At 46.7% G+C, this 23,983-nt stretch overlaps 1 protein-coding gene across 4 annotated transcripts; it reads left to right on the top strand.

The window, feature by feature from the left end:
• Positions 1-69: 69 nt before the first annotated feature.
• On the top strand, positions 70-23,428 carry ap4b1 (adaptor related protein complex 4 subunit beta 1). 4 transcript variants are annotated; one of them, XM_056585956.1, is made up of 14 exons: positions 70-847; positions 1,084-1,201; positions 2,499-2,723; positions 3,477-3,607; positions 4,284-4,431; positions 4,692-4,980; positions 6,596-6,694; positions 7,152-7,263; positions 7,815-7,898; positions 12,065-12,168; positions 12,513-12,720; positions 14,662-14,973; positions 18,529-18,717; positions 23,036-23,428. In XM_056585956.1, the coding sequence occupies exons 2-14, from the start codon at positions 1,089-1,091 to the stop codon at positions 23,419-23,421; spliced, it is 2,400 nt and encodes a 799-aa protein (XP_056441931.1). In that variant the 5' UTR covers positions 70-847; positions 1,084-1,088; the 3' UTR covers positions 23,422-23,428. The 4 variants fall into 4 exon arrangements, with proteins under 4 accessions (XP_056441931.1, XP_056441912.1, XP_056441922.1 ...); XM_056585937.1 differs by having other exon boundaries at positions 18,526-18,717; XM_056585947.1 differs by lacking the exon at positions 70-847 and adding an exon at positions 860-1,005 and having other exon boundaries at positions 18,526-18,717.
• Positions 23,429-23,983: the final 555 nt, after the last annotated feature.

Raw genomic sequence — 23,983 nt, 5'->3', positions numbered from 1 at the left:
GTGTGTGTGTGTGTGTGTGTGTGTGTCATCCCCTCATCAAGAAGTTTACGAGCATATGATATAATCGGCTGGCCACTAGTCTTTGGTCACCTCTGTCCTGAGGACGAGATTATGGCGGTCTGCTTCATCTTTTTCTAAATCTCGTCCAAGGAGCTCGTTCTACCACTTTTTTTGTAAAGAAGAAAAACATTCCAAATAAGATTTGAACAAATTTCAACGACGCTATAAAATGTATGCCGGAAATAATGTGGCGGGGGTTTTGGTTTTTTGTTTTAAATGATTTTCTTCAGTGACTCCAGTGTTGGTGAATGAATCCCTAGCGGATGTGTGTGGCCTCTGTCACCACCTCGCAGTTTCAGAGGGAGTTGAGCAGCTTTCTCTGGCGCTGCTCGGTGGTCGGAGCGCCTTCTGTCAGCTCACTGGCCGCCCAGCACCAATCCCGGTCCTCTCATTCTGTATGATGCTCTGCCCTATAAAGCCCACGGGCCAGGGGGGAGTGGATGTGTGCTTCTGAATGGAGGACTGCCTTTGTGTGCTGCAGGCCTGAGGGCTGTGAATGTGTAAATGCTCCTGATTTTCACAATCAATAAAATAATCCAGAAACTCATACCAACTGTCACTGGTGTTGTTTTATTAGACTTGTTAACGTGCGTATATATCTATATCTATATCTATATAAAAAACGTGATCTCAGACTGGTTGACCCTCCTGTCCACGAGAGGGCGACAGTGAATCAAACCCGGAACCCGAGCTGCAGCTCGGCTGTTATTATTAACCTCTGACCAGAAGAGCCGGTGGATGTTTACGGAACGATAATGTTTACAATCAAGGCATAAGGATCACTGATGTATGAAGTACATTTAGAGTTTATTGAAGCTATAAAACTGTTCTTGATCGCACACAGACCGTTAGTGTTTAGTTCGAGTTTATATTCTGTGTGGTCTGAAAACAAAACTAATGTTTGTGGTGTCTTCGGTTAGCAATGTGTTGGTGTGGTTCGGGGAGGTATGTTGTGTATCTTTGTTATTCATTAAATGTTATACTAAGGACTGACATATGAAACAACCCCTTTGATGGAAGCAGCGGTCATGCCGTACCTGGGTGGCGAGGAGACGGTGAAGGAGCTGAGGAGAGCCCTGTCCAACCCCCACGTCCAGGGAGACCCCCTCCGCCACAGGTCAACCGTGCTCAGGGTCATCAGGTGAGCGTCCAGGGAGACCCCCCCGCCACAGGTCCACCTTGCTCAGGGTCAGCAGGTGACCTGGGGAACACTTCTCCTTGTTGTCATTTAGGAGATTCAGTCAGTGTTGGAGCTGGCCTCATCTTCAGTAAAGGGTTCATTAAAGTCTCATAGACATGTGTATAACTTGTTATATCAATATGACTTGTAAGAAGGGTGAATGTGTCCGTGTTGCATTCTGTTTAAAGATGACATATCATACCACCAGATGTGAGTCTAATTCGCCATTACAAGCCGTTTTGAAATACCGCCTCGTGTCCACCTAGATGTATGGCGGATGATGTGCATTGCAACATTTGCAACAGTCCACTGGGAATGTGTGTAGACTGATCTATCCAGCACACATCTATGTAGACACTAGGGGTGTAACGGTACACAAAAGTCACGGTTCGGTACGTACCTTGGTTTTTAAGTCATGGTACGGTAAGGGGAAAATAAAAAAAAACTGCTTGTTTGTCAACAAAGGAGAATGGCCGTAGATCAGCAGCAATGAAAACACCAATAAACTTGGGTAAGGCAGTTACATTTCTGAATTCCCAGACAGGGCTTGTTGAAATAGTGCGAGCTGGGTTTGAACAGCTCGTTTTTTTTCCCACAGCAGCAGTGATAGTAACACCTGGATGGTGCCTTTTCAAATGCGTGTGCTAGGGATGTGCATTTCTAGCAAAAATGCTATTCGATATTCGCTGAGAAGTATTCGAATAACATTCGAAAATCGCTCAATCAAGAACCCCCCACGCACGCACGCACCTCGGATACACGCGCACACACAATGACACAGGGAGAGGCTTTTATGATTTGTATGAAATCAATCTGTTTATTTCAACAACTGCACCATCAACATTCAACATTACAATTATTTCAACGTGGGCTTAGGCCCACAAGTTGTGAAAGCCCATACAAGTCAACGTAGCGTTCAACAGCATTGAGAAGAGCCGTGTAATAAATAACGATAGTCATATTCATTATTCGATGTTCTACGTGACTCCGACTATTCGACTATTCGACGATCGTTGCCGGCTATGTACGCCACATGTACGTACCGCGGTACACCTCTGTAACCGCTACCTGTACCATGACGGTTCGGTACAAATACGTGTACCGTTACACCCCTAGTAGACACGCCCACTTTTGATAACAGAAGAGGCCGATTTTCCATACGGCTTGCAATGGCTAATGACACTCACACCTGGTGGTAAAACGATCTCCCCTTTAATGTTCATCTCTCTCCCTCCATTTGTTCATGCGACCCCCTCAGAGTGATGTCGCAGGGCGTGGACGTGGCAGGTCTGTTCAGTGAGATGGTGAAGGCGTGCGCCACGACGGACGTGGTCCAGAAGAAGCTGGTGTACGTGTTCTTGTGTTCCTACGCCAGCCTCAACCCAGAGCTGTCCCTGCTGGTCATCAACACGCTGAGGAAGGACTGCCAAGACCCCAACCCCATGGTGCGCAGCCTGGCCCTGAGGAACATGACCAACCTCAGGTAGGACATGACCAACCCCATGGTGTCTAGCCTGGCCCTGAGAACATGACCAACCTCAGGTAGGACATGACCAACCCCGTGGTGTCTAGCCTGGCCCTGAGAACATGACCAACCTCAGGTAGGACATGACCAACCCCATGGTGTCTAGCCTGGCCCTGAGAACATGACCCACCTCATAAGAACATAGCAGGAACATAAGAAGAGAGATCGCTCCTTCCAGGGAGGGTTAGGGGGGCAGTAGATAACAGAATGGGCAGATACTGACAGCATAAACAAGAGAATCTGAGGTCAAGCTACATTTAGTTTTTGGAAAATAGAATATTCGTAATAAGTTAAACGTCAGCCATGAATGTGAGCTTGTCTGGTTATCTTGCTCGACAAATTGAACAAAGCCTTCATATCCAGGCAGCTGCGATAGTTGATGGTGTCATTCCAGCTCAGACCAGCGTGGGGGGCTATTGAGTAAGCTGGTCTGAAACAGACGAGGGGAGCCACTGCCTAATTTACAGCAGCTCTGAGCTGTCTGGTCATATTATGTACATACTCTAGCTATTACTCCATTAATGACTACAACCCAAGCCACTCTGTTTGAATGATATTATGTTTAAATGAACAATATTGTGCTCCTTTAAATCTTTCGAGATCAGGATGTATTAGTGCTGAATAAATGCAATGCCAGTGAGAGAATGAATGCAGAATCGTGCTGTCGCCGCGGCCCTGAGCACCGTGTCTGATGGGGGCCTGTGTCCCCAGGTTGCCCAGCCTGGTGGAGTACGTGCAGCAGCCCCTGACGGCGGGGCTGAGGGACCGGGCGGCCTGCGTTCGACGGGTGGCCGTGCTGGGCTGGGCCAAACTCCACAGCCTCCAGCCCCACGCCGACATAGGTGAGGAGGAGGGGGGGAGGGGATGGGTCACAGATACATGTGTAGATGAAGATAATGCTCTAATGTATGCCCCGGACATAGTGACCCGTACTATGCTGTCATTAGCAGCCCGAAAGATCACCTAACAGCATTGTCGCAGAAGTTTAGGAGTTGAAGTTTTACGTCAGATAAATAATTTAAGTTTGTATATAAATTATTCCTTACACCACAAGATTTTCTGGAGTTAGTTTTCATGTTGTTGCGGAAACCTTGGCTCGAATCCATACTGTTCCAGGAGGAAGAGCCCGGAGACTTTATGAGAGTTCAGATGATCCACAGAACATGTTAACCAGCCGTAGCTGGAGGACAACTCAAATTACTCAATATTTTTTTAGTGTTTTAATTGTGTTAGACATGCAGGCTTGCATTGTCTAATGCCTGGTGCGTGCATGTGTAATACCTGGTGTATAGGTTTCTAACGCCTGGTGCGTGTCTAACTCCCGATGTATGGGTGTCTAACGCCTGGTGTGTGCCTATCTAATGCCTGGTGTGCGTGTGTCTAATGCCTGGTGTGTGCCTGTCTAATGCCTGGTGTGCGCGTGTCTAATGCCTGGTGTGTGCCTGTCTAATGCCTGGTGTGTGCCTGTCTAATGCCTGGTGTGTGCGACTCTAATGCCTGCTGCCCGGTGTCTCCCAGACGCTGCGGTGGTCAACGAGCTGTACAGCATGCTGAGGGACAACGACCCGGTGGTGATGGTCAACTGTCTGCGGGCGCTGGAGGAGATCCTGAAGGAGGAAGGGGGCGTGGCCGTGAACAAAGCCATCGCACACCACCTCCTCAACAGGTGGGGCTCTGAGCGGACGCAGCTAGGAGGGTCTTTTTCCCGCCACCCCTCTTTCAGCTCAGAACATCTTTATGTACTAGACATGTCCCTGTGGTCAGTAGGCTTTCTCTAGACCAATCATTAGGCTGTGGGCTTGTTTGGACCGCTATGGGACCTTTCAAACATTATTCTTTTTGTAATCTAACAGCATTTCAAATATTGACGACAAATATCGACAAGTCGGCCGTCTCCTGCTGACCGATGTGAGCTCTCCCCTCCAGGCTGAAGGAGTGTGACGTGTGGGGGCAGTGTGAGGTGCTCGGCGTGCTGCAGCGCTACCGGCCCCACTCCGAGGAGGAGCTCTTTGACATCCTGTCCCTGCTGGACCCCTGCCTGCTCAGCCCCAGCGTGCCCGTCATGGCCGCCACGCTGGGCCTCTTCCTCAGCCTGTGCTGCCGGGGCCTTCCGGCCGTCAGCCTGGCCGCCCTGCGGCGGGCGCAGGGCCCCCTGCTGGCCGCCTGTGGCAGTGCGTCCCCAGAGATGAAGTTCACCGCCCTGTGTCACGTCCAGGTAAACGAGCCCAGCTCAGGGCGCCGCCCTCCTGGTGACAGGAGGGATGGTAGACACACAAACCATTTACTGTCGAATTGTGTCTGAATGTGTGGTTACTAGTCCAGCATGTGGGCTCACACCTGGGGCCTCATTTATCCACCGTGCGTAGAGAAGGCTCTAAATGGAATCTTCTAAATTAAATTTAGGATGTGCTCAAGTACAAAAAAACGTATCAAACGTGCGCAAGCAATCGTACGCACAGCAGTAATGAACCTTGATAAATCCCACACGTTCTAAAGTACCATGTGCGTTCACGCTCAGACCATTTGTATTCAGAAACGCATCCCATTAACCATACATGGTCACAGACTTCCCTTTCCTTACTAAGCAAAGGGAAGGCCGGGGCCCCCTGCTGGAGCGGCTGTCCCCCGCGACCCGACCCCAGATAAGAGGTTTGAAGATGAGGATGAGGTCACAACGCATCCCTTTAACAACCGTGTGAATGTGTTCTCCCCCTCACCGCTTTAATGGCAAAGAGAACGAAGAAAATAAGGTTCTCCGACGCTAAAACGGAAAAGCTCATAAACGAGGTTGATTAAACCAAAAGTTACTTTTTGGTTCACTTAGTGCAGGAGGCATTAAGAATAAAAGGAAGATGCATGGGAAAAAGTGATGCAGTTTATTCAGTTGGGTCAGAAGAGAGAAAACGATCGGAAGTTCAAAAAAAATGTTTTGACGTTAAACTTAACGCAACGTCGGCAACTCGCCAAGCAGATCAGCGCAATCCTTGAAGACACGCTCCCTGCAGAGAGCACGGTTTGCCAACTCTTAAGCCATTGCACTACATTTCAAACCTTTTTCACAGCTGTCTTTTATAAGGGTGTGACACCAATTTGTGTTTTTAAAATTAGACAAAGGACTAATTGAATTTTTTCTAAGTAAAGGAAACGGGGGCATGTGGAGTGTGATTGCTCAATGCATACATTGACACTCTTAAATGCTTTGCTTTTTGATTGTAATATCGCTATTCTACCACTAGATTTTGTTTGTCTGCATGGCCAGAGCTGTGCTTATATTTACACACATTCCTAAGTATATGTTCATTTTGGTCAATTCCGTACTTTTGCGTGGTGTTGGTACTCACAAATCTGTGCGTAAGTACGGTTGATAAATGAGGCCCCTCGAGCGCGGGCTATTGGTGATAACATTAACTGGTGACGGTCTTACCTGCTCTACAGCCTACATTGTGTCCCTGTGAATGGACAGAATGGAGTTCTATGGAAAGTGTGTTTTGCTTCTGTTGACGCTAAGATGCAAATAAAAAGAGGAACAGAGACAGCCTGCCATGGAACACATTTGCTTTGCAAATGAATTGCGTCTTACAGACCAAAGTCTACCTGAAGTCCAATTTTGCATCAGAGATTGGGTTCTGGAGATCTGGCAGTATATTACCACTTGGCTGGAAAGGCAATGCACAAACTAACTTCCACCTTTTCAATGGAGACGGCAACGGACCGCTCTCTAGGTGCGAGGAGCATTTATACAGAAGCCTTTTCATTTAAGTAGTAGAAAATCAAACGGCAATATTAAATATCAAATATCAATTCATATATCCATACCCCTGTTGTTCCAGCTGCTGCTGCGGTCGCTGCCCGGGCTGATGGGCGAGCACTACAAACGCTTCTTCTGCGGCTACGCCGAGCCGGCCTACATCAAACAGAGGAAGATGCAGGTGAACGCGCCTCAGTCTTCCTCCTGTCATCCTTCCCCCTTAAACAAGATCTCCCTTCACGTGGTGTTGATGAGTAGGAGCACCAAAATAGACGGATATCTGGTCACCTGAGCTCTTAAATACACCGTCTTGTCATGCATCCCGATTGAAAGGAGGCAATAATCTGAGCGCACAATTTTGACTCTGTAGGCTCTTTATGATGCTGAGGGACTTTTAATAACTGTTCACTTCTGCTCTCACAGTAACACCCAGATATAAGGTGAGATTTCTTTTAATAAGGCACATTAGAGTCTCACTGGAATTCTTGCTTGCTACAACCAAACCACCAGAAGCCAAGGCCAATGCAAGCACGGCTGTCAAGTGAACAGATGTACGAATGGCTCATGCCTCCACAGAGCAAGAGAAAGCAAGGGTTGGGTGTGAGGATCTAACCCAGGGCTGCTCCCATGGGCTGTAGGTCCTGGTGGAGCTGGTGAACGACGACAACGTGGGCTTTGTGCTGGACGAGCTGAAGGGCTACTGCACCGACGTCAGCCCCGACACGGCCCAGGCCGCTATCTCTGCCATCGGTAAACACCCCTCCCTGTAGACGCCTTATCTGGGGCAGAAGGACTTTGAACTAGGGAGGTAGGCCTAAGAAGGACTACATATCCAATATGAAGTCATATTTATGACTTCTTTAGGTCCTGCTTTATGGCGGTACACAGTATCAGTGTCGCGCCATAAAGCAGGACCTAAAGAAGTCATAGTTATGACTTCATATTGGATATGTAGTCTGTCCCAGGTGAACAGGTGAATGTTGCCTTGCGTCAAAGATTTAACAAGCCTGTCTAATCAGTCATTTGAGTGTACTCTCTGAAGCACTCTGTCAGCAGTTTGGACTGTCTCCGGCCTTTTGAATAGTGTCTCCTCGTTCATCTGCTCTGTTTTGTCCTTCTTATTTATGTTTTGTCCTTTTACTTATCTAATATTTTATTTTACTTGTCTATTATTTTATTTTATTGTATGATAATGTTTATATGTGAAGCACTTTGAGTCTGCCTTGTGTATGAAAAGTGCTATATAAATAAAGTTGCCTTGCATTGCCTTATTGTGTTTATTTGTCTGTCATGGTGTTCAGGCCGAATCGGGCGTAGCTACAGCGACCAATGCTTGGAGATCCTGACCGGTCTGCTGGGGCTGAAACAAGAACACATCACCTCTGGTAACACGCACGCACGCACGCACGCACGCACGCACGCACGCACGCACGCACGCACGCACGTTTTTACGAGTGTTGTGTCCTGATTGCCCAAGGAAAGAAAGAAAAGATGTTAAGACCGATCCACAGCTTGACCATCTTTAAATACTGACTCACATGGTCTGGAGTCCTCCACCTCCATCGTGCAAATGGAGACTCGCAGAACCAAAGATGCCAGATCCCATCGGCACCAGATAAAAAGATGCGATGAAATCCCCACAAAGTTAACGGCGAACACTGAAGTTCTGCCAGCCGATATCGTACAACCTTGTTGTTTGTTGTCAATCCTTTGAAATCTGCCACAGTAGATAATTACGGCAAAAGGGGAGGAAAAATAAGGAAAATGCTAAAAAGGCACATGATAGCAATAGTGTGGCTTGCCTTGGCACCACACTAACTTGACATTTCGCAGAAGGCGTCAAGCAGAGTTGCATGACGTCTGCAGAAGACGCATGTGAATGTTCTGAAGAAAATGTGTGTGGCTGTGCCAAACCTTCCTGTGCACATCATTTTGAAAATAATTTGAACAATGGTATTCTAGGAATGATTTACAACTGACGGCAACTTTGTGATCCTTTTTAGTACCGTTGTTGTGTATAAGCGTTATAATGAGCGATTTTGTAAATGAAAGGCGCCACACAACGTAGCGTTATGCTGAGAGGTCCGGCCCTCTCTCTGCGATCCAGAAGGAGCTCTGCACGTCCACACACACACCGTAGGGTTATGCTGAGAGGTCCGGCCCTCTCTGTCCAGAAGGAGCTTCACATTACCGCACACTAGCTTTTATTTCAAAGGTTTTTCAGCTCGCTTAATCTCTGCCTCCGACTGTTGCCGACGTTTGTTCTGTTTCCCGCTACTGTGTTGGTTTGTGTTTCTGTCGCGCCCATGTGGCGAACGTTAAGCAGCGTCAGATAGACGCCAAATGCTGCCGTAAAATAACGATAGTAACGATGGAGGGAAATATCTATCGATGGACATTCCCTCTCGTCTCCCGATGTGCATCATATCCCACAGCCGTACCTGATACAGAGAGGAAGCCTTCCTTACAGGAGCATTGGATTAAATGCCAATGGTTCCATACACAGACTCTTCTCTGTGAGTGAGGTCAGCACACCCAATTTTCTCATGGCTACCTTAGCACTAGTGTTGCCAAGGGAAGCTTCTTTATGAGCTTGACCTAAGAGTAGACCAATGGCTCGCTCTGCCTCTGAAATAAAGATACTATAATAACACATGACTATGGGTTGTGACCTATTGGATGTCAGTGAATCGGGGTTGTACTGATTTATCCACAAACTAGAAGGCTTCCTCTGTAAGATGACTTTACTTCTGTTGGCTACTTTAGAACGAGCCACTTCTACCAGCGCACTTCTAACACCAGAATTTAGCGATTTTTCTTGTGTCGTCCGAACCCTGATCCGGAAGGGTGAATCAAGTCTTATAAATATCTGATTGGCCATTTATGACCTCATACGAGCGCAGAGCTCCTCTTCCAAACTTCCATCATTATTCGAGCTCGCCGTTTCAGTTTTCTCCACGTTTTTCCTTGTCGTACAATAAACATGCGGTCAGAAGCTGTAATGTAGGGTTGTAGCATGTTGTAGCATGCTCCGGGTTGTTCCGCTGCACATTTCAAACAGCTCATCTTCAACTGAACACAATTCAGAAGAGACCTAATAATCACTGAAGTCCATGAGGTCGGAGTCAGCCTCTCTGTCAATGACAGGGTCGGTTCTCAATTCAGAACAACCGTCTAAATATGGGCTGCCACGTGCTTGCATCCCAATCCTATAGAAAAAGTGCAATGTTATTTTTCCAGAACGGGTCGCTTAAGACCTAATGACATCCTTTAAGAAAGTATGCCACTTACTATCAAACATCCTTGCGGCAGTAAGTGGGCTTTCTTTTGACAATGAAACCATTTTAGTTCCTAACTTTAGTCGGCCTGACCCAAAGCAATTGTATCTTTATTCGGCTCCCCTACTTCGGCCTTGGAAGGCTGATATCTCTCCACTCCCCTGGTTGTTATGCAGACAGATGCCCTGCCACCCCATCCTCCACCTCCCGTGAAATTTGTCTCTGGTTCGGAACTCTTCGTGGTCGTCTCCACGGCGACGGCCGTGTCCTCGTCACAAGCATCAGACGGGAGAGACACTGTTGAGTCTGGGTGGAGATGGAGTCCTTGGGCTCACACACACACACACACACACACAAGACAGATAACACACACACCCCCTGGACTCACCGCCTACTGGACTCCCTCCCCCTCTCCGTCCCTCGTTGCAGTATAGTATGCCGTGAGTGATGCGATGCGCCCGTTGGCCGCATCCTCCTCCCGGGGTCTGAGTTGTGACACCTCCCCTCCCCAACACCCTTCCCCCCTCCCACATGTGTTTGTGATGTTTTTGATATGTTGCTTCTGTGTTGAGGTGTTTTTTGCTAATCCCTACACTGTGCCCCCCTTAAAGGAGCATAGTTTGGGTAATGACTTTTTTTTCCCTCGTCACCCTCTTGTTTAGCTTTTTTAATTTTCTTATCTAACGCGGGCCGCATTTTTCTTATTGAACGAGCGCCTGACAGTCTCTCCGTCCTGTCTCCCCACACTGTCTTTTATGTTTCTTGGACGGAATGTAACTGGTCTTTTTCGTTGCTCTGTAACATGTGCAATGACATCAAAGTTTATTGATTGAACTTTAAGCCCTTCCTCTTGTTGTTAATGATAGTGTTCATCGTTTCCGCCCACTGCATGTCTGCACTACTAAAGGACATAAGGAGGCTTGGAATGGAAAGCAGTTTAATCGAAGCAAATATCTAGTTCTGGGTTTGCTGCCAAGTATAGGTGTCAGGATTTGTACCCTTGATCACGTTGTAAGAGCTTCTTAATGGCTTCTGGAGCCGTCAGACGCCACCTTTTATCTGTTCCTTTTCTAAGGCCAATTGAAACCTTTGAAATCTCCTGTTGAACATGACTTAAAGGTGACATATCATGCCTCCAGGTGTGACTTATTAGCCGTTACAAGCCGTTTTCAAAATCTGCCTCTTCTGACATCACTAGTCGGTGTGTCTACCTAGATGTATGACGGATAGATGAGCAACGGTTGCTGCAGTCCACTGGGTAGGCTGGTAGATTCCAGGGTACATCTAGGTGGACATGCCAACTTGTGATGTCAGAAGAGGCAGATCTTCAGAACGGCTTGTAATCACACTCAAGTTTTTTGCTTAGTAAACTTTCTTTCCGAACAAGTTGACCCGGAAATACTTGGAGGAAAGGTTGTTCGAATTCTTCGGAAGGTTGCCTCAATGCAACCTCTAACCCATCTTTAGCATAGGTTACTCCTGACCAACCTTTACGAAAGGAAAGGAGATATTTGTAAGCCATAATCCTTTACGGCGGCAGTATTTAAAGCAACAGGCCACCGACAAAGTTTACCGACTCTCCACCAAGACGCATGAGAGACGTGGTAAAGCAGAGAAGAAAAGAAAAGGCCAACTTCACATTTAAGAAAGACTACTGGGGGCAGTTGATTTCAACATCAACATAAGTTTCGCCTCTTTTTTCACATGTGAATTGGGATTCAAGTGGCCTAAAATATTCCCGTTGTGTGTGTTTCTCAATGTTGGCCACAACCTAATTGAAATCAATACGACAAGAACGCATGGATCGGAAGAGCGCTTGTTGCAGTCTACCTTCGGACAATTTGAGTTTCACGCTAGATACTTACGCCAGCAATCATCGCCGTCGCGCAATGACGTTGGTTAGGAAAAGTGGAGTCTAATTCATTTTAAGCAGTGCTGTCTTTTCCTATGCTCGAAAGGAAGCACCTTTTTAATCCCGATTAAGTTTTCCACAAAGGTTACGGAAAGGTGGCATAAAGGTGAGGAGATTTAATCCACCCAGGTGACATCTTTGCGTGTGGAGATGGCTGGTTTAAGCTGTGCCCATTGACCAGTCTACAACATGTGTTCAGCCCCCAGCCAGCCTCAGAGTCCACTCAGACTCGGCCGTGTGAGGCTGCTTCAACCAGCCATCATCCACACACTCCTCTCTCCAGTGGTGCTCAGACCATGAGGGAGGGCCCTTGTGTGGGTGTGTCCCCAGTGACTCTGTGTGTGTTTGGTTTCCTCTCCAGTGGTGGTGCAGACCATGAGGGACCTGGTGTGGGTGTGTCCCCAGTGCAGTGAGTCTGTGTGTGAGGCTCTGGAAGGCTGTGAGGACACGCTTCAGGACAGCCAGGTGGGCGTCGAGGCAGCGAAGCGTTTTCATACATTTGATTTCCTTGAATGATTTCAAAAAGTCAAAATGATGCATGCCGGGTTCTTCAACCAGAACATATGATCAAATTAACCAATGACACCTGCTTCTCTTTTCTACTTGCCTGACATGACATTTAGATTAAGTCATTTAGTAGACCTGTTATCAAAAGCCACTTACAAGTGAGAATTGTAGAAGTGCATAAGTGTGCTCCTGATGTGGGAATGGTTGCTCTCCTGCTCTCTTGTGCCCTGACCAGCACTCTATCCCTAATCGCTCTCCACCTCTCCTTCCTCCTCCTCCCCCTCCTCTTCCTCCTCCTCCAGGGCAGGCAGGCCTTGCTGTGGCTGCTGGGTGTGCACGGGGACCGTGTCTCCAGCGCCCCCTACGTGCTGGAGGCCTTCGTGGAGCAGGTGAGGAGCGAGATGGCGGCGGGCGTGAAGACGGAGCTGCTCACCGCCACCATGCGGGTGTTCCTGTGCCGGCCCGCTGAGACACAGGACACCCTGGGGAGACTGCTGCACTACTGCATAGGTACCGTCCCGACAGGGGCTGGGTCCCTACAGGGGCTGGGTCCCTACAGGCTGTTTTCAGCTGTTTGCCTCCCACTTCTTGCTAATGCTCAGATGTTTCCCCTGATCCCCGTTCCCATTTGATTTGCTGAAGCTGCTCGTAAAGAGGCTGAATCTGCCGTATCGAATCATCCTGGGGATGAGGCAGTGGCTAGCGGTGATCTTTGATATCGCTGCTAGCACACAACCAGCGAATCAGCGCGCTGTGGAGGGGCGGACTAGCGCCACGAGACTGCCGCCAGCCGATGTAAGGCGACTTATTGCATCTCGCGCAAGCACAGTATGTTCACGCAACTGTGTAGTTGGCATTAGTCTTATTTTCTGCCGAAGGGGTTGGCCAGTTGGCTGTTTTATTGATTCTTGGCGGTCTCTAGGCCCCTGTAGGGTGTGGTTGGTAGCAGGTTGTGGTTGGCTGTAGGCAGTGTTGGGGTAGTTACTCAAAAAAAGTAATTAGTTACTTCTGTAAATTGTAATGAGATTACTTTACTTACTGCATTACTGCATTTGAAAAGTAACTTCACTACTTATTATTTTATTTTCCGGTTTCTTAATTTACTGTAGATGCATGGACAAACATCATAGCCCTATCGTCACTTAGTGTTTATTGTATAAATCTATACAAAATAGCATATAAAACCATATGAAGAACAATATCCCTTTCTGCACAAAGAAATGCACAAACAACAGGATAAAGTAGGCTATGGTGAGGTCAATCAGTAGCAACACACCAGTTTCAAAACACAGGCTTTTGGAAACATGAGAACAAAAATGACGACGTCACGTGGTCAATAAAAAATATAAAAAGGTCACTTTATCCCATACAATTAAAACAGAAATGCAATTAAGCGGCAGTGACACATGCTGTTACTGTATGTGGTCCAAAGGCTGAATGAAACCGATCTATTTCGCAAGCTATGACATCGTAAGTTTGTCTTCCTCTCACCCTCTTGCAGGCAAGAGCAGCCCTCTCAAGTTTTAAAGTTATGTTATTTTGTTAAATTTAAATTATTTTGAGCTTCGATTCCATGTCGGTATAACAGGAAATGGGAAAATGTTTTCCCGTTGGATGTTGGCTTGCGAGTCGCAGGTATCTTATCTAGTATTTTTCTAAATCTGGGTGATTCAATAGTCGACAGGGGTAGCATGTCTTCTACAATGAACCCTGCAACCAGCCTATCTTTCTGTGTCACCTGCTTCTGCGCTCCATCACTTGAACACTCCTTCGCACAAGCAGCTACGTCACTCAAATCGATCGCTATGGCAACGTGCCGAGGCAAGCAGGCGCTGCAGACACAGAGGCAGCACGCATGCACGCACCACAACAGATCAGAACTTTACACGCAGGCAAACACGGCTTGGATTAAGCAGGAAAACGCGTTACTATCGTCTAGTAAAGTAGTGTAGTTACCGATATTTTAAATGTAATGCGTTACTTTGCTTCGTTACCCAAAAAAGTAATATCGTTACAATAACGATATTACTTTTAGGGGAGTTACCCCCAACGCTGGTTGTAGGGCAGGGTGCGGTTGGATGTAGGGTGCGGTTGGTTGTAGGGTGCGGTTGGTTGTAGGGTGCGGTTGGTTGTAGGGTGTGGTTGGTTGTAGGGTGCGGTTGGTTGTAGGGTGCGGTTGGATGTAGGGTGCGGTTGGTTGTAGGGTGCGGTTGGTTGTAGGGTGTGGTTGGTTGTAGGGTGTGGTTGGTTGTAGGGTGCGGTTGGTTGTAGGGTGTGGTTGGTTGTAGGGTGCGGTTGGTTGTAGGGTGCGGTTGGTTGTAGGGTGTGGTTGGTTGCAGGGTGTGGTTGGTTGTAGGGTGTGGTTGATTGTAGGGTGTGGTTGGTTGTAGGGTGTGGTTGGTTGCAGGGTGTGACTGTCTGTCTGTATCTTTGTATCCCCATGTTTTCCAGAGGAGGAGGCAGACATGAACGTGCGGGACCAGGCCCTGCTCTACTACCGCCTGCTGCACTGTGGGATAGAGGAGACACGCTCGGTCCTGCAAGGTCGAAGGTCGGACCCATCTCTGGGTGTCCTGATTGGCCGGCCCGCTGAGCCCGTCAGCCAATGGGCGCGCAGCTTCAACACGCTGGAACCCCTGAGACAGTGCAACGCGGGGGCCGAGTCGGCCCCACAGGCAGCCCCCTATCACCTGGCCCTCGACCCTGAGCCAAGCCTCGACCTCTGTGACCCCCTGAACCCCAGCCAGGACCGACAGGAGACCGGTGAGATGGCAGCTCTTCACCGAGGGGTGGCATGGGACCAACACAGGGCTCATGAACATCAGGATGGTCCTGCTGCTGATGTACCAGGACCCAGCAGGCCAGTGAAGGTCTACCACCTCCTGGTACCAGTAGCAGACCAGTGAAGGTCGACCACCTCCTGGTACCAGTAGCAGACCAGTGAAGGTCGACCACCTCCTGGTACAGCAGTAGCAGACCAGTGAAGGTCGACCACCTCCTGGTACAGCAGTAGCAGACCAGTGAAGGTCGACCACCTCCTGGTACCAGTAGCAGACCAGTGAAGGTCGACCACCTCCTGGTACAGCAGTAGCAGACCAGTGAAGGTCGACCACCTCCTGGTACAGCAGTAGCAGACCAGTGAAGGTCTACCACCTCCTGGTACAGCAGTAGCAGACCAGTGAAGGTCTACCACCTCCTGGTACCAGTAGCAGACCAGTGAAGGTCGACCACCTCCTGGTACCAGTAGCAGACCAGTGAAGGTCGACCACCTCCTGGTACAGCAGTAGCAGACCAGTGAAGGTCGACCACCTCCTGGTACACCAGTAGCAGACCAGTGAAGGTCGACCACCTCCTGGTACAGCAGTAACAGACCAGTGAAGGTCAACCACCTCCTGGTACAGCAGTAGCAGACCAGTGAAGGTCGACCACCTCCTGGTACACCAGTAGCAGACCAGTGAAGGTCGACCACCTCCTGGTACAGCAGTAGCAGACCAGTGAAGGTCGACCACCTCCTGGTACCAGTAGCAGACCAGTGAAGGTCGACCACCTCCTGGTACAGCAGTAGCAGACCAGTGAAGGTCGACCACCTCCTGGTACAGCAGTAGCAGGCCTCTGCCAGCGCTTCTAGCTGAACATCTGTCAACGTTTTCAGGGGCTGGTGTTGCCCTGCCGCTGTCTGGAGTCTTTTGCTATAAGGTGTTTTAGTAAACAACAACAACAACAACAACAAGACATGTCTGTAGGCCTGAGGGGTGTTCCACGAACGGAGGTTTAAAAAACACTGAGTTAACGCTGAACTCTAGGTTGATTGACCCTGTGCCGACCAACCCAGAGTTTTCGGTTCCACAGCAGCGGTTATGCATTAGTTCAATCAACTCGGGGTTGGTTAACACAGGGTTGTGCGCGTCCACGCCAAACTTAAAAAGACGTGATGTATGGATCATGGAAACCCTGTTCGAAATGGCGAAACGGGTCGCTTATTTCAATGAAATGGAACTCCAGGTTCTCCTGGAGAGCTATGACGAGGAGAAGGACATTATCACAAGAAAAGGGAAAGCTAAAACCTCTGGAACCCGGAGAACCATTGCCTGGCAGCGGATCGCTGACCGCGTAAATGCGTTAGTTACACGTCAAAAGCGTGATCCTTAATATTTGAGCCATATAATTATCCCAGTTAAGCATTCTTAAAGATCCTACCACTTAACCCCTTTCTTCTAAAACAATATGTACTCCGATTGCTTCCAAGAGGATCAAGTATAAAAAATGAAGCATAAAAAACATACAAACTGGTAAGCTTTTCCCACCATCGTATTTGTATACATTTAAATAAGCCATTTTTTAAGCCAATCGTGAAAAGGCCGACAGTCGGCAGACTGGATCTGGCCCTCAAATTGTCTTGACCCCGGTGGAGGAGCTGTTAATAAACATAAATTCAGGGCGCCCTGGCATGGAGGGGGTACCTGGAGGTAGGCCTACCTACCACCTCAGAGAGTCATGGGCCATACCCCACACTGGTTGAATGTAGGTTTTTGTGTTTTCTTGTATTTTAGATTTTTTTTGCCTTCGAAGTAACACATGCAAACCGTGTGCTTACCACAGCGCATACTATTCCAAATGTTTCTTTTTTTGGTAACTGGGTAGAAAACCTAAAAGTGACAATTCATCAACTTCACAGATCAAGATGGATCAGTGCTTGTAATGAAGCCGCCGGCTACGATCGAACATTCTCCAGTGGATGCAAGTCCGTTAGGACTATTTTATACTTTATGTTGTAAATGCCTCTCGGCATAGTACTCAGACAATATTGCTCTTTGTATGATAGGAGGCCGATACAAATCTTGGATGGGTCATCTGAAACGACTGTGATGTGCTCAGCATCTCCAGCATTATAGCCTAGATAAAACTACCATTTGAAAAAAACGGAGGGCTACGCAAATAGTCTGGAGTGAACTGAGGCCAGGTCCTCGATTGGTAGTGTTGGCTATGTAAGGCTATTTAAATATATTAAAGATTTGCGCGAGAATCTATATCTCTCCACTCCAGCAAAAAGTCATCCAATATGCCAAGATGTCGAGCCGTGGTCTTATCAATCGCTCCCGGTGGATTGCACGTATAATTTGCGCTCTGATATCAGCAGTTCTCGCATCAAAAGGCCATGCCATTGTGAACACATGAAATCTGCGGTGAACGCCGGTTGAAATACACAAAACCGGGTTATGTTTCAAACTTAACCTGCGCAAAACCTGGTCCGACCAGGTTTGATTCAGAGCATATGTTGCTATAGCAACTAACATACCGTGATCCTTTTGGAACGGAAAACCTAGGGTTACAGCAAACCCTGGTTTAATTACCCGGTTATGTGATAAAACCGGCTTTGTGGAACACCCCACTGTTTGCGGATTAACATTTGACAGGCCAATACTTCACAACAATCATTGGTATTTGGTTACGCTAATATCTACAGTGGTAGGCATAAGTTTAGGCACCCATGCTAAAGTTTACTAAAAAGAAAAATAACAATTCATCTTTTGGAAATTAAGCTTAATGCCTTTATTAAACAAATTAGGAATAATCCAACCTTTAAGGACACCAATTTGCTTTGTGAATGAACGATGTATCGTAAATAAATAAATGCTCTCCATTAAAATACAGGGTGCATAAGTATAGACACCCCTATTAAATTCCCATAGAGGCAGGCAGATTTTTATTTTTAAAAGCCAGTTATTTCATGGGTCCAGGAAACTATGCATCCTGATTAAGTTCCCTTAGCCCTTGGAATTAAAATAGCACCACATCATCACATACCCTTCACCATACCTAGAGATTGGCTTGGTTTTATTTCAGTTAGCCTATTAGCTGGTTTGATTTGCATTGAGAAATCATCAGGCTAACTAACAGCTATTAGGCTAAGTGAAAAGAACCATGCCAATCTCTAGGTATGGTAAAGGGTAGGTGATTATGTGGGGCGGTTTTAATTCCAAAGGCCTAGGTGACTTCATCAGGATGCATAGTATCCTAGACCCATGAAATAACTGGCTTTTAAAAATATAAATCTGCCTGCCTCTATGGAAATTTAACATAGGGCTGTCTATGAAAAAATATTTATTTACGATACATTATTCATTCACAAAGCAAATTGGTGTCCTTAAAGGTTGGATATTTCCTCATTTGTTTAATTAAGACATTAAGATCAATTTCCAAAATATAATATTTTTATTCCTCTTTCTAGTCCACTTTAGCCTTGGTGCCCAAACTAATGCCTCGCACTGTATCTGTGGTTCTTGTCTTCCTCGTCTGTCCACCCTCATTCCTCAGCAGCAGCAGAGAGTGTGAACCTCCTGCTCCCCGGCCCCTCCGCTGGGCCCCTGGCCCAGGGCCCCACCGCCGGGCCCCCAGCCCCGGGCTCTGGGGGGGGGCAGCTCGGCCTGTCCCTCTCCCCGGCCCTCAGCCCCCAGCAGTTTGAGCACTTGTGGCTGGGAGGCCCCCAGGGCCCGCATGGAGAGCCAGGTAAAGGAGCCTGCTGCTAATGTCCACCAACCGGCTTAGGTGGAGTGTGTCTGAGGTGCGGGAAGTGAGTCGCTCTGGGATTAACCTGCCAGTCCTGTTTGACCTGTTTTATAGGTCAAACAGACCTTTATTTTATCTTTTTGAGAATTGGTTACTGTTACAGACTGGAGATCAGTAGGATTCGTATTTATTTTTCTTGTACAATTCAATAGTTAAATAAAGATTTTATATCTATTCATGCATCAATTCATCTCAACACAGGCGTGGCCTGAAGGAAAGAGCAGTTTATATGTTTTGTTGTGTTGGTCATACGATAGAATGATTTATTGCTTGTTTAGTGAATAATACAGAACGTAAGGAACTTGAAAAAGACTAATCGCATACTAAATCAAAAATCGCAATATTGTTAGAAATAATCGCAATTAGATTATTTTCCCAAATCATTCAGCCCTAGAATTTTGCAGGCTGATCTATCAACACCTAAAAAAAAAAACACAAAACACTCACTGCGTTCACATGGGACAGCTAGATCGGATTAGGACATATACCGATTTTGCTACTCGAACGGACCGTGTCACTTGTTTTGAGTGTACATGGCTTTTCTGACAATCTAATAATGGCCGGAGCATGGCTGACTCCGCTACGCTAAGTGGCGCTTGAGCCATTTCAACAAGAGGTTATAGAGCCAACCGCTGACCTTTTTACACCAGCAACAACAAACCAGCAACAACAAACCAGCAACAACAAACCAGCAACAACAAACTCAGGCAGTCGCGGCATTCGAGAAAGATGTTTTCAGTAGACAGCTGTCAGTTCACTTGGGTGAATCTCTGAATTCGGTGCCCTTTGGGTTCTCTGGTTACTGACAAATATACCACAAACAAATGTGTTTCTGAACATTGCAGTTGATGAACTATTTGAACCTCTGAGAAAATGTGTTTTCCCACCTTAGGCATGAAATCCGAAACATTATTATGAATTTCTTTGTCACTTAGGTTGTTTTAAATTCAACCCCGTAACTGGACAATTTGATACCTGTATGAGTATATTTCTGAAACATTGAAATTAATTATTCTAGTGCCTTGGTATCACCTGTCCCTTGTTTAAATTAACTTATTGTAAGTATATTTTATTTTATTCCAAACAATAATAATTTGACAGTCAAGTAGGATATGGCAACTTAATGTACAAGCGGTCTTCATAAATCATGAAAATATACTCTAACATTAGATTAGGTTTGTGTATATTTTCTACTTGTCCTCCAAACTTTGCATACAGTTCAACAAACATGTATCTAATATTTGTTATGATTATCAAAAAATGAATGACAATGTATCAAATAATGGGGTTGAACACACTAACAGGGTTGAATGAAAGACACAACATTTAATCAAATTTAAATTTACTTCAATTGATTCATAAAAACAAACAAGAGGAAAGAAACATATCATTAGGTATGTAGGCTAATATTTAACAATGTTTAAAAGTAACATCGCATTTAGATTTAACAGATCTGTCCTATGAGAATAAAAATGAAGAACGTCAGCATAGGCTGAATGCTGTATAAAAAATCGATCTCAATGGATTCATTTAAAAAATGTTACAATTAAAATCACACACAGTCACACTCTTAACTACAAACATTAACATTAAAATATTTCCATATGTTCTTCACAGACTTCAATATAATTAATCTGTCATCTGCAATAAAAAAGTACATTGCTGTCTGCTCTAGAATCTAGGAACTGAGCGTGAACTTAACAGCTTCATCTTCGATAAAATATAATCTGATCGAAGTGTCTGTCTAGGTGAGGGCCTTGAGCTAATAAGCATTGCTGATGTCCCGGCCACGGCTAATGAGGTTGTCTGCTGATCTCTGTAAGGCAGCACCAACACCATCTGGGGCTCCTTTGTCGTGACTGGATTCGAAAAAATTCCAGGTTCCTCTCATTCCTCTCGTCCAGCTCTGTACTGAAGAGAAAAAAGTTTCCTTTCGGCCCATCGCTAAAGAAGTGCAAAACAGACACCTTTGGGTGAGTGGTCTGCACATAGTCCAATGCAGGTTTCAAATGTTCCCATATGGCAGCTGGACTCTTGTTCTTGGATGGTGAGATGGAGGTAAAGCAGGTTGGCTTTTGGGTTCCACCAACAAAGATGGGAAGCGTGTGAAGCGTGGCCTGTTGGTGGGATGATCCAAAGTGTACTGACTGAATATCATTGCTTTAGTTACAAGAAAAGTCAATGTGGATAAGGCATTCATCATTGACCATGCAGCTGCGCAATCCACGTAGTAAGCATACTGTTGCCTAATGTTGAAGAGATGCCTTTTAAACTTAGTGAGGTGTGTGTGGAACCTATCTGCAAGCTCCTCGTGACTGCTCTCAATGGTTTGTTTTACTGTTATTTTTGCCACTGAGCTCTCTTCATCATTTGATTTTGCTTTGTTTTCTGTTGCCCACTGCATATAGGTCACCTTCTGTGCACAATTATATGAGCTTAAGAGGGGAACGATTCTGTTTTTCCAATCGTCACATTCTCCGTACATGCAGGCCTTGCTGCCAATGTCACAGCAGACAAGTTCTGTTAGGCACTCTAAATTTGAAGTTTCAATCAGCTTAAGCTGAAAAAGCTTATCTGCCAGAAAGCCCAGGTTTTCACGTTGCCTGCACTGGCATTTGTCGAGGTCTGAAAGTGAGGGGTGGACAACACAAAAGGGTCGCAGCTGGCAAAATGAGGCGTAGGAAATTTGACTGATGTTGTTTTCTGACAGAAACTTCCTGTGAAGGTTTTTTATTGTGTCTACGAGGAATCGCATTTTTGCATTTTAATTTTCTTCATTGTTTTTGTTTGCTTTTAGCCCGTCGTCATCCGACTAACATCATCTCTTGAGAAGAATATCTTCACCTTGCTCACCAGGGATTTATCAGTGTACCAAACAGTGTTGTTTGCTTGTCTGGTGGAGTTATTACTCAGGTCTTCATTCTTACACAAGGTCTTGCGTTTCTTTGACCGCAGCCTTTCTCAATTCTGCCATTCTTGTACTTCCTCCTATTCTTGTACTTCCTCCTAATGTCATGAATTAGGGCTTCATGGTGCAGTAAAGTTTTCCTCACCTTGCTGTTCACAGTACAATTCTTAAGCAGTTTGTCTCTTGCTTTTCTGGTTGTTTTCTTGCCTGCTAAATGACTAAGAGCAATTCAAAAATTACATGGAAAGGGGATCGTTAGTTTTACAGATTAGCAGTTACATTAGTAGTGACATAGCAATTACATATACACTAGGACACTATAGTGCAATGTGTGTGTGTGTGTGTGTGTGTGTGTGTGTGTGTGTGTGTGTGTGTGTGTGTGTGTGTGTGTGTGTGTGTGTGTGTGTGTGTGTGTGTGTGTGTGTGTGTGTGTGTTGGGGGGGCGGGGGGGTTGAATTCACTACTAAAAACAGTAAACTATGGCTCCTTCAAATGTGCATTTCTGAGTGGCTACTAGAATAATCAGATAGTGTATATAGCAATGTTTTTTAAACAAGTTATCATAATTAAAACCAAGCACTATTTCTAACCACATATTCCCCTCACCGTGAAGACCCCTGTCTGGCTTGCAATGCATCTTGAATCTCTCTCTCAGGAGTATATGGAGGGGTTAGAGGCCCACTGTTGTCAATCTCAGCTTTCCTTTTCTGTCTTTCTTTAGCCTGCCGCCACTCCTTCCACTTACTTCTTTGAGCTCTCTCGCCCAGGTCATGGATTGATTTTTTTCTTCCCTGCTTCGGTATCTTTTTTCCATCGCTCATGCTCTTTCCTGAAGTATTCTTCCCTTCTCTGTGAATCTGCATTTCTTCTCGCCCTGTACTCTTTATGCCTCTCTGCTCTCTGGGTTGTATCGTAGCCTTATGGACTTCGGTGAGGGTTTCAGTCCATCTGTGCACGCCACCTCCCCAACAAGCAGGTGCGCCTGCAGCCAGAGGGGGCGCCAATATGCCAATTCCCCACACATGGTACTTCATAAAGGACCGCTCTGGGCGCAGAAGAATTATTTTTTTTTATATGCCCGTGGCGCCCCCCACCTAATTTTGCGCCCCCCACAAATATAGCGGGGGCGAACCTGGGCGGCTGCCCGGTTCGCCCGTGCCTAAAACCGCCACTGCCATCGACCATTAAGGCCGTATATCTAGTGTGCACATAAAATGTGCCATTATTACCTAATCAGGTCAGGTCATCATCCTGTGTGTGTGTGTGTGTGTGTGTGTGTGTGTGTGTGTGTGTGTGTGTGTGTGTGTGTGTGTGAGAGACTCCTGCTAACGGGCTGCTGTTGCTCCCTAGGTGCCAGGGAGGAGGAGTGTGTCTGCGTGCAGGAGAGGATGGGGGTCTCCCCCGCCCTGCAGCGCTCCCCCCCCCCACAGCTTCAGGCGGCGCTGCAGCGATCCCACATCCAGACCATGGCCTTCACCCCGCCACACACCCTGCCCTGGAGGGTCTACCTGTACACACACACCCGCTGGGGGGGCCCGGCGCCGCGGGGCCCCACCCTGGTGCTGGGGGAGCTGCTGTACACCGGGGGGGCGGAGGACCAGGAGGGGGAAGCAGAGGGCGGGGAGCGGGGGCTGAGGGTGACGGCCAAGCAGTGGCCCCGGGACGACGAGGCCATGAAGGGCTTCCTTCAGGTCCTCAGTGGCGCGCTGCACACCTCTTCTACAGGGAGCTGTTGAGCTCATTCCGAGCAGGATCACACACACACGCACACGCACACACACACACAGACAGACGTTATGGAGGGGGATGAGGCTACTAAGTAGTGATTCTTAGTCAAAAGCTGGGTGAATGCAGGGCCTTTACTTAAAGGGTCCTCCTATTACACCACCAGGTGTGAGTGGGTTTAACCCTTAGCTGTTTGAAAACACAGTAACAGGCCGATTTTCAAAGGCTTGCTATGGTTTATCAGGCAAATAGAACAATACGTGAATGTGAATGGTTTGGTCCTGCAAAGTAAAAACACAGGAGACACCATGTTGAACCACCAAGTCGGCCATTGCCTGAAACACCTTTCATGAGAAGAACCCATTTGCTGTGAATAAAGTTTATTTCAGTGAGCAACCCTGTTGAATGAGGAAGTCTGTGAAAATATTATTGAATCATGCAATATGACGGATGTATGACACATTAACATTAATTCATGTTTTAAATCTGTTGTATTCTAGTTCCAGTTTAACATCAAAGAATATAACTACTATTAAACCGTTTTTTTCAAACCAATATGTTACAATATGAAAT

The sequence above is a fragment of the Gadus chalcogrammus genome, chromosome 1 (genome assembly GCF_026213295.1).
Source record: "Gadus chalcogrammus isolate NIFS_2021 chromosome 1, NIFS_Gcha_1.0, whole genome shotgun sequence".
In the NCBI taxonomy this organism is placed as follows: domain Eukaryota; kingdom Metazoa; phylum Chordata; class Actinopteri; order Gadiformes; family Gadidae; genus Gadus; species Gadus chalcogrammus.
This window is presented reverse-complemented; position numbering and strand designations above follow the sequence as displayed.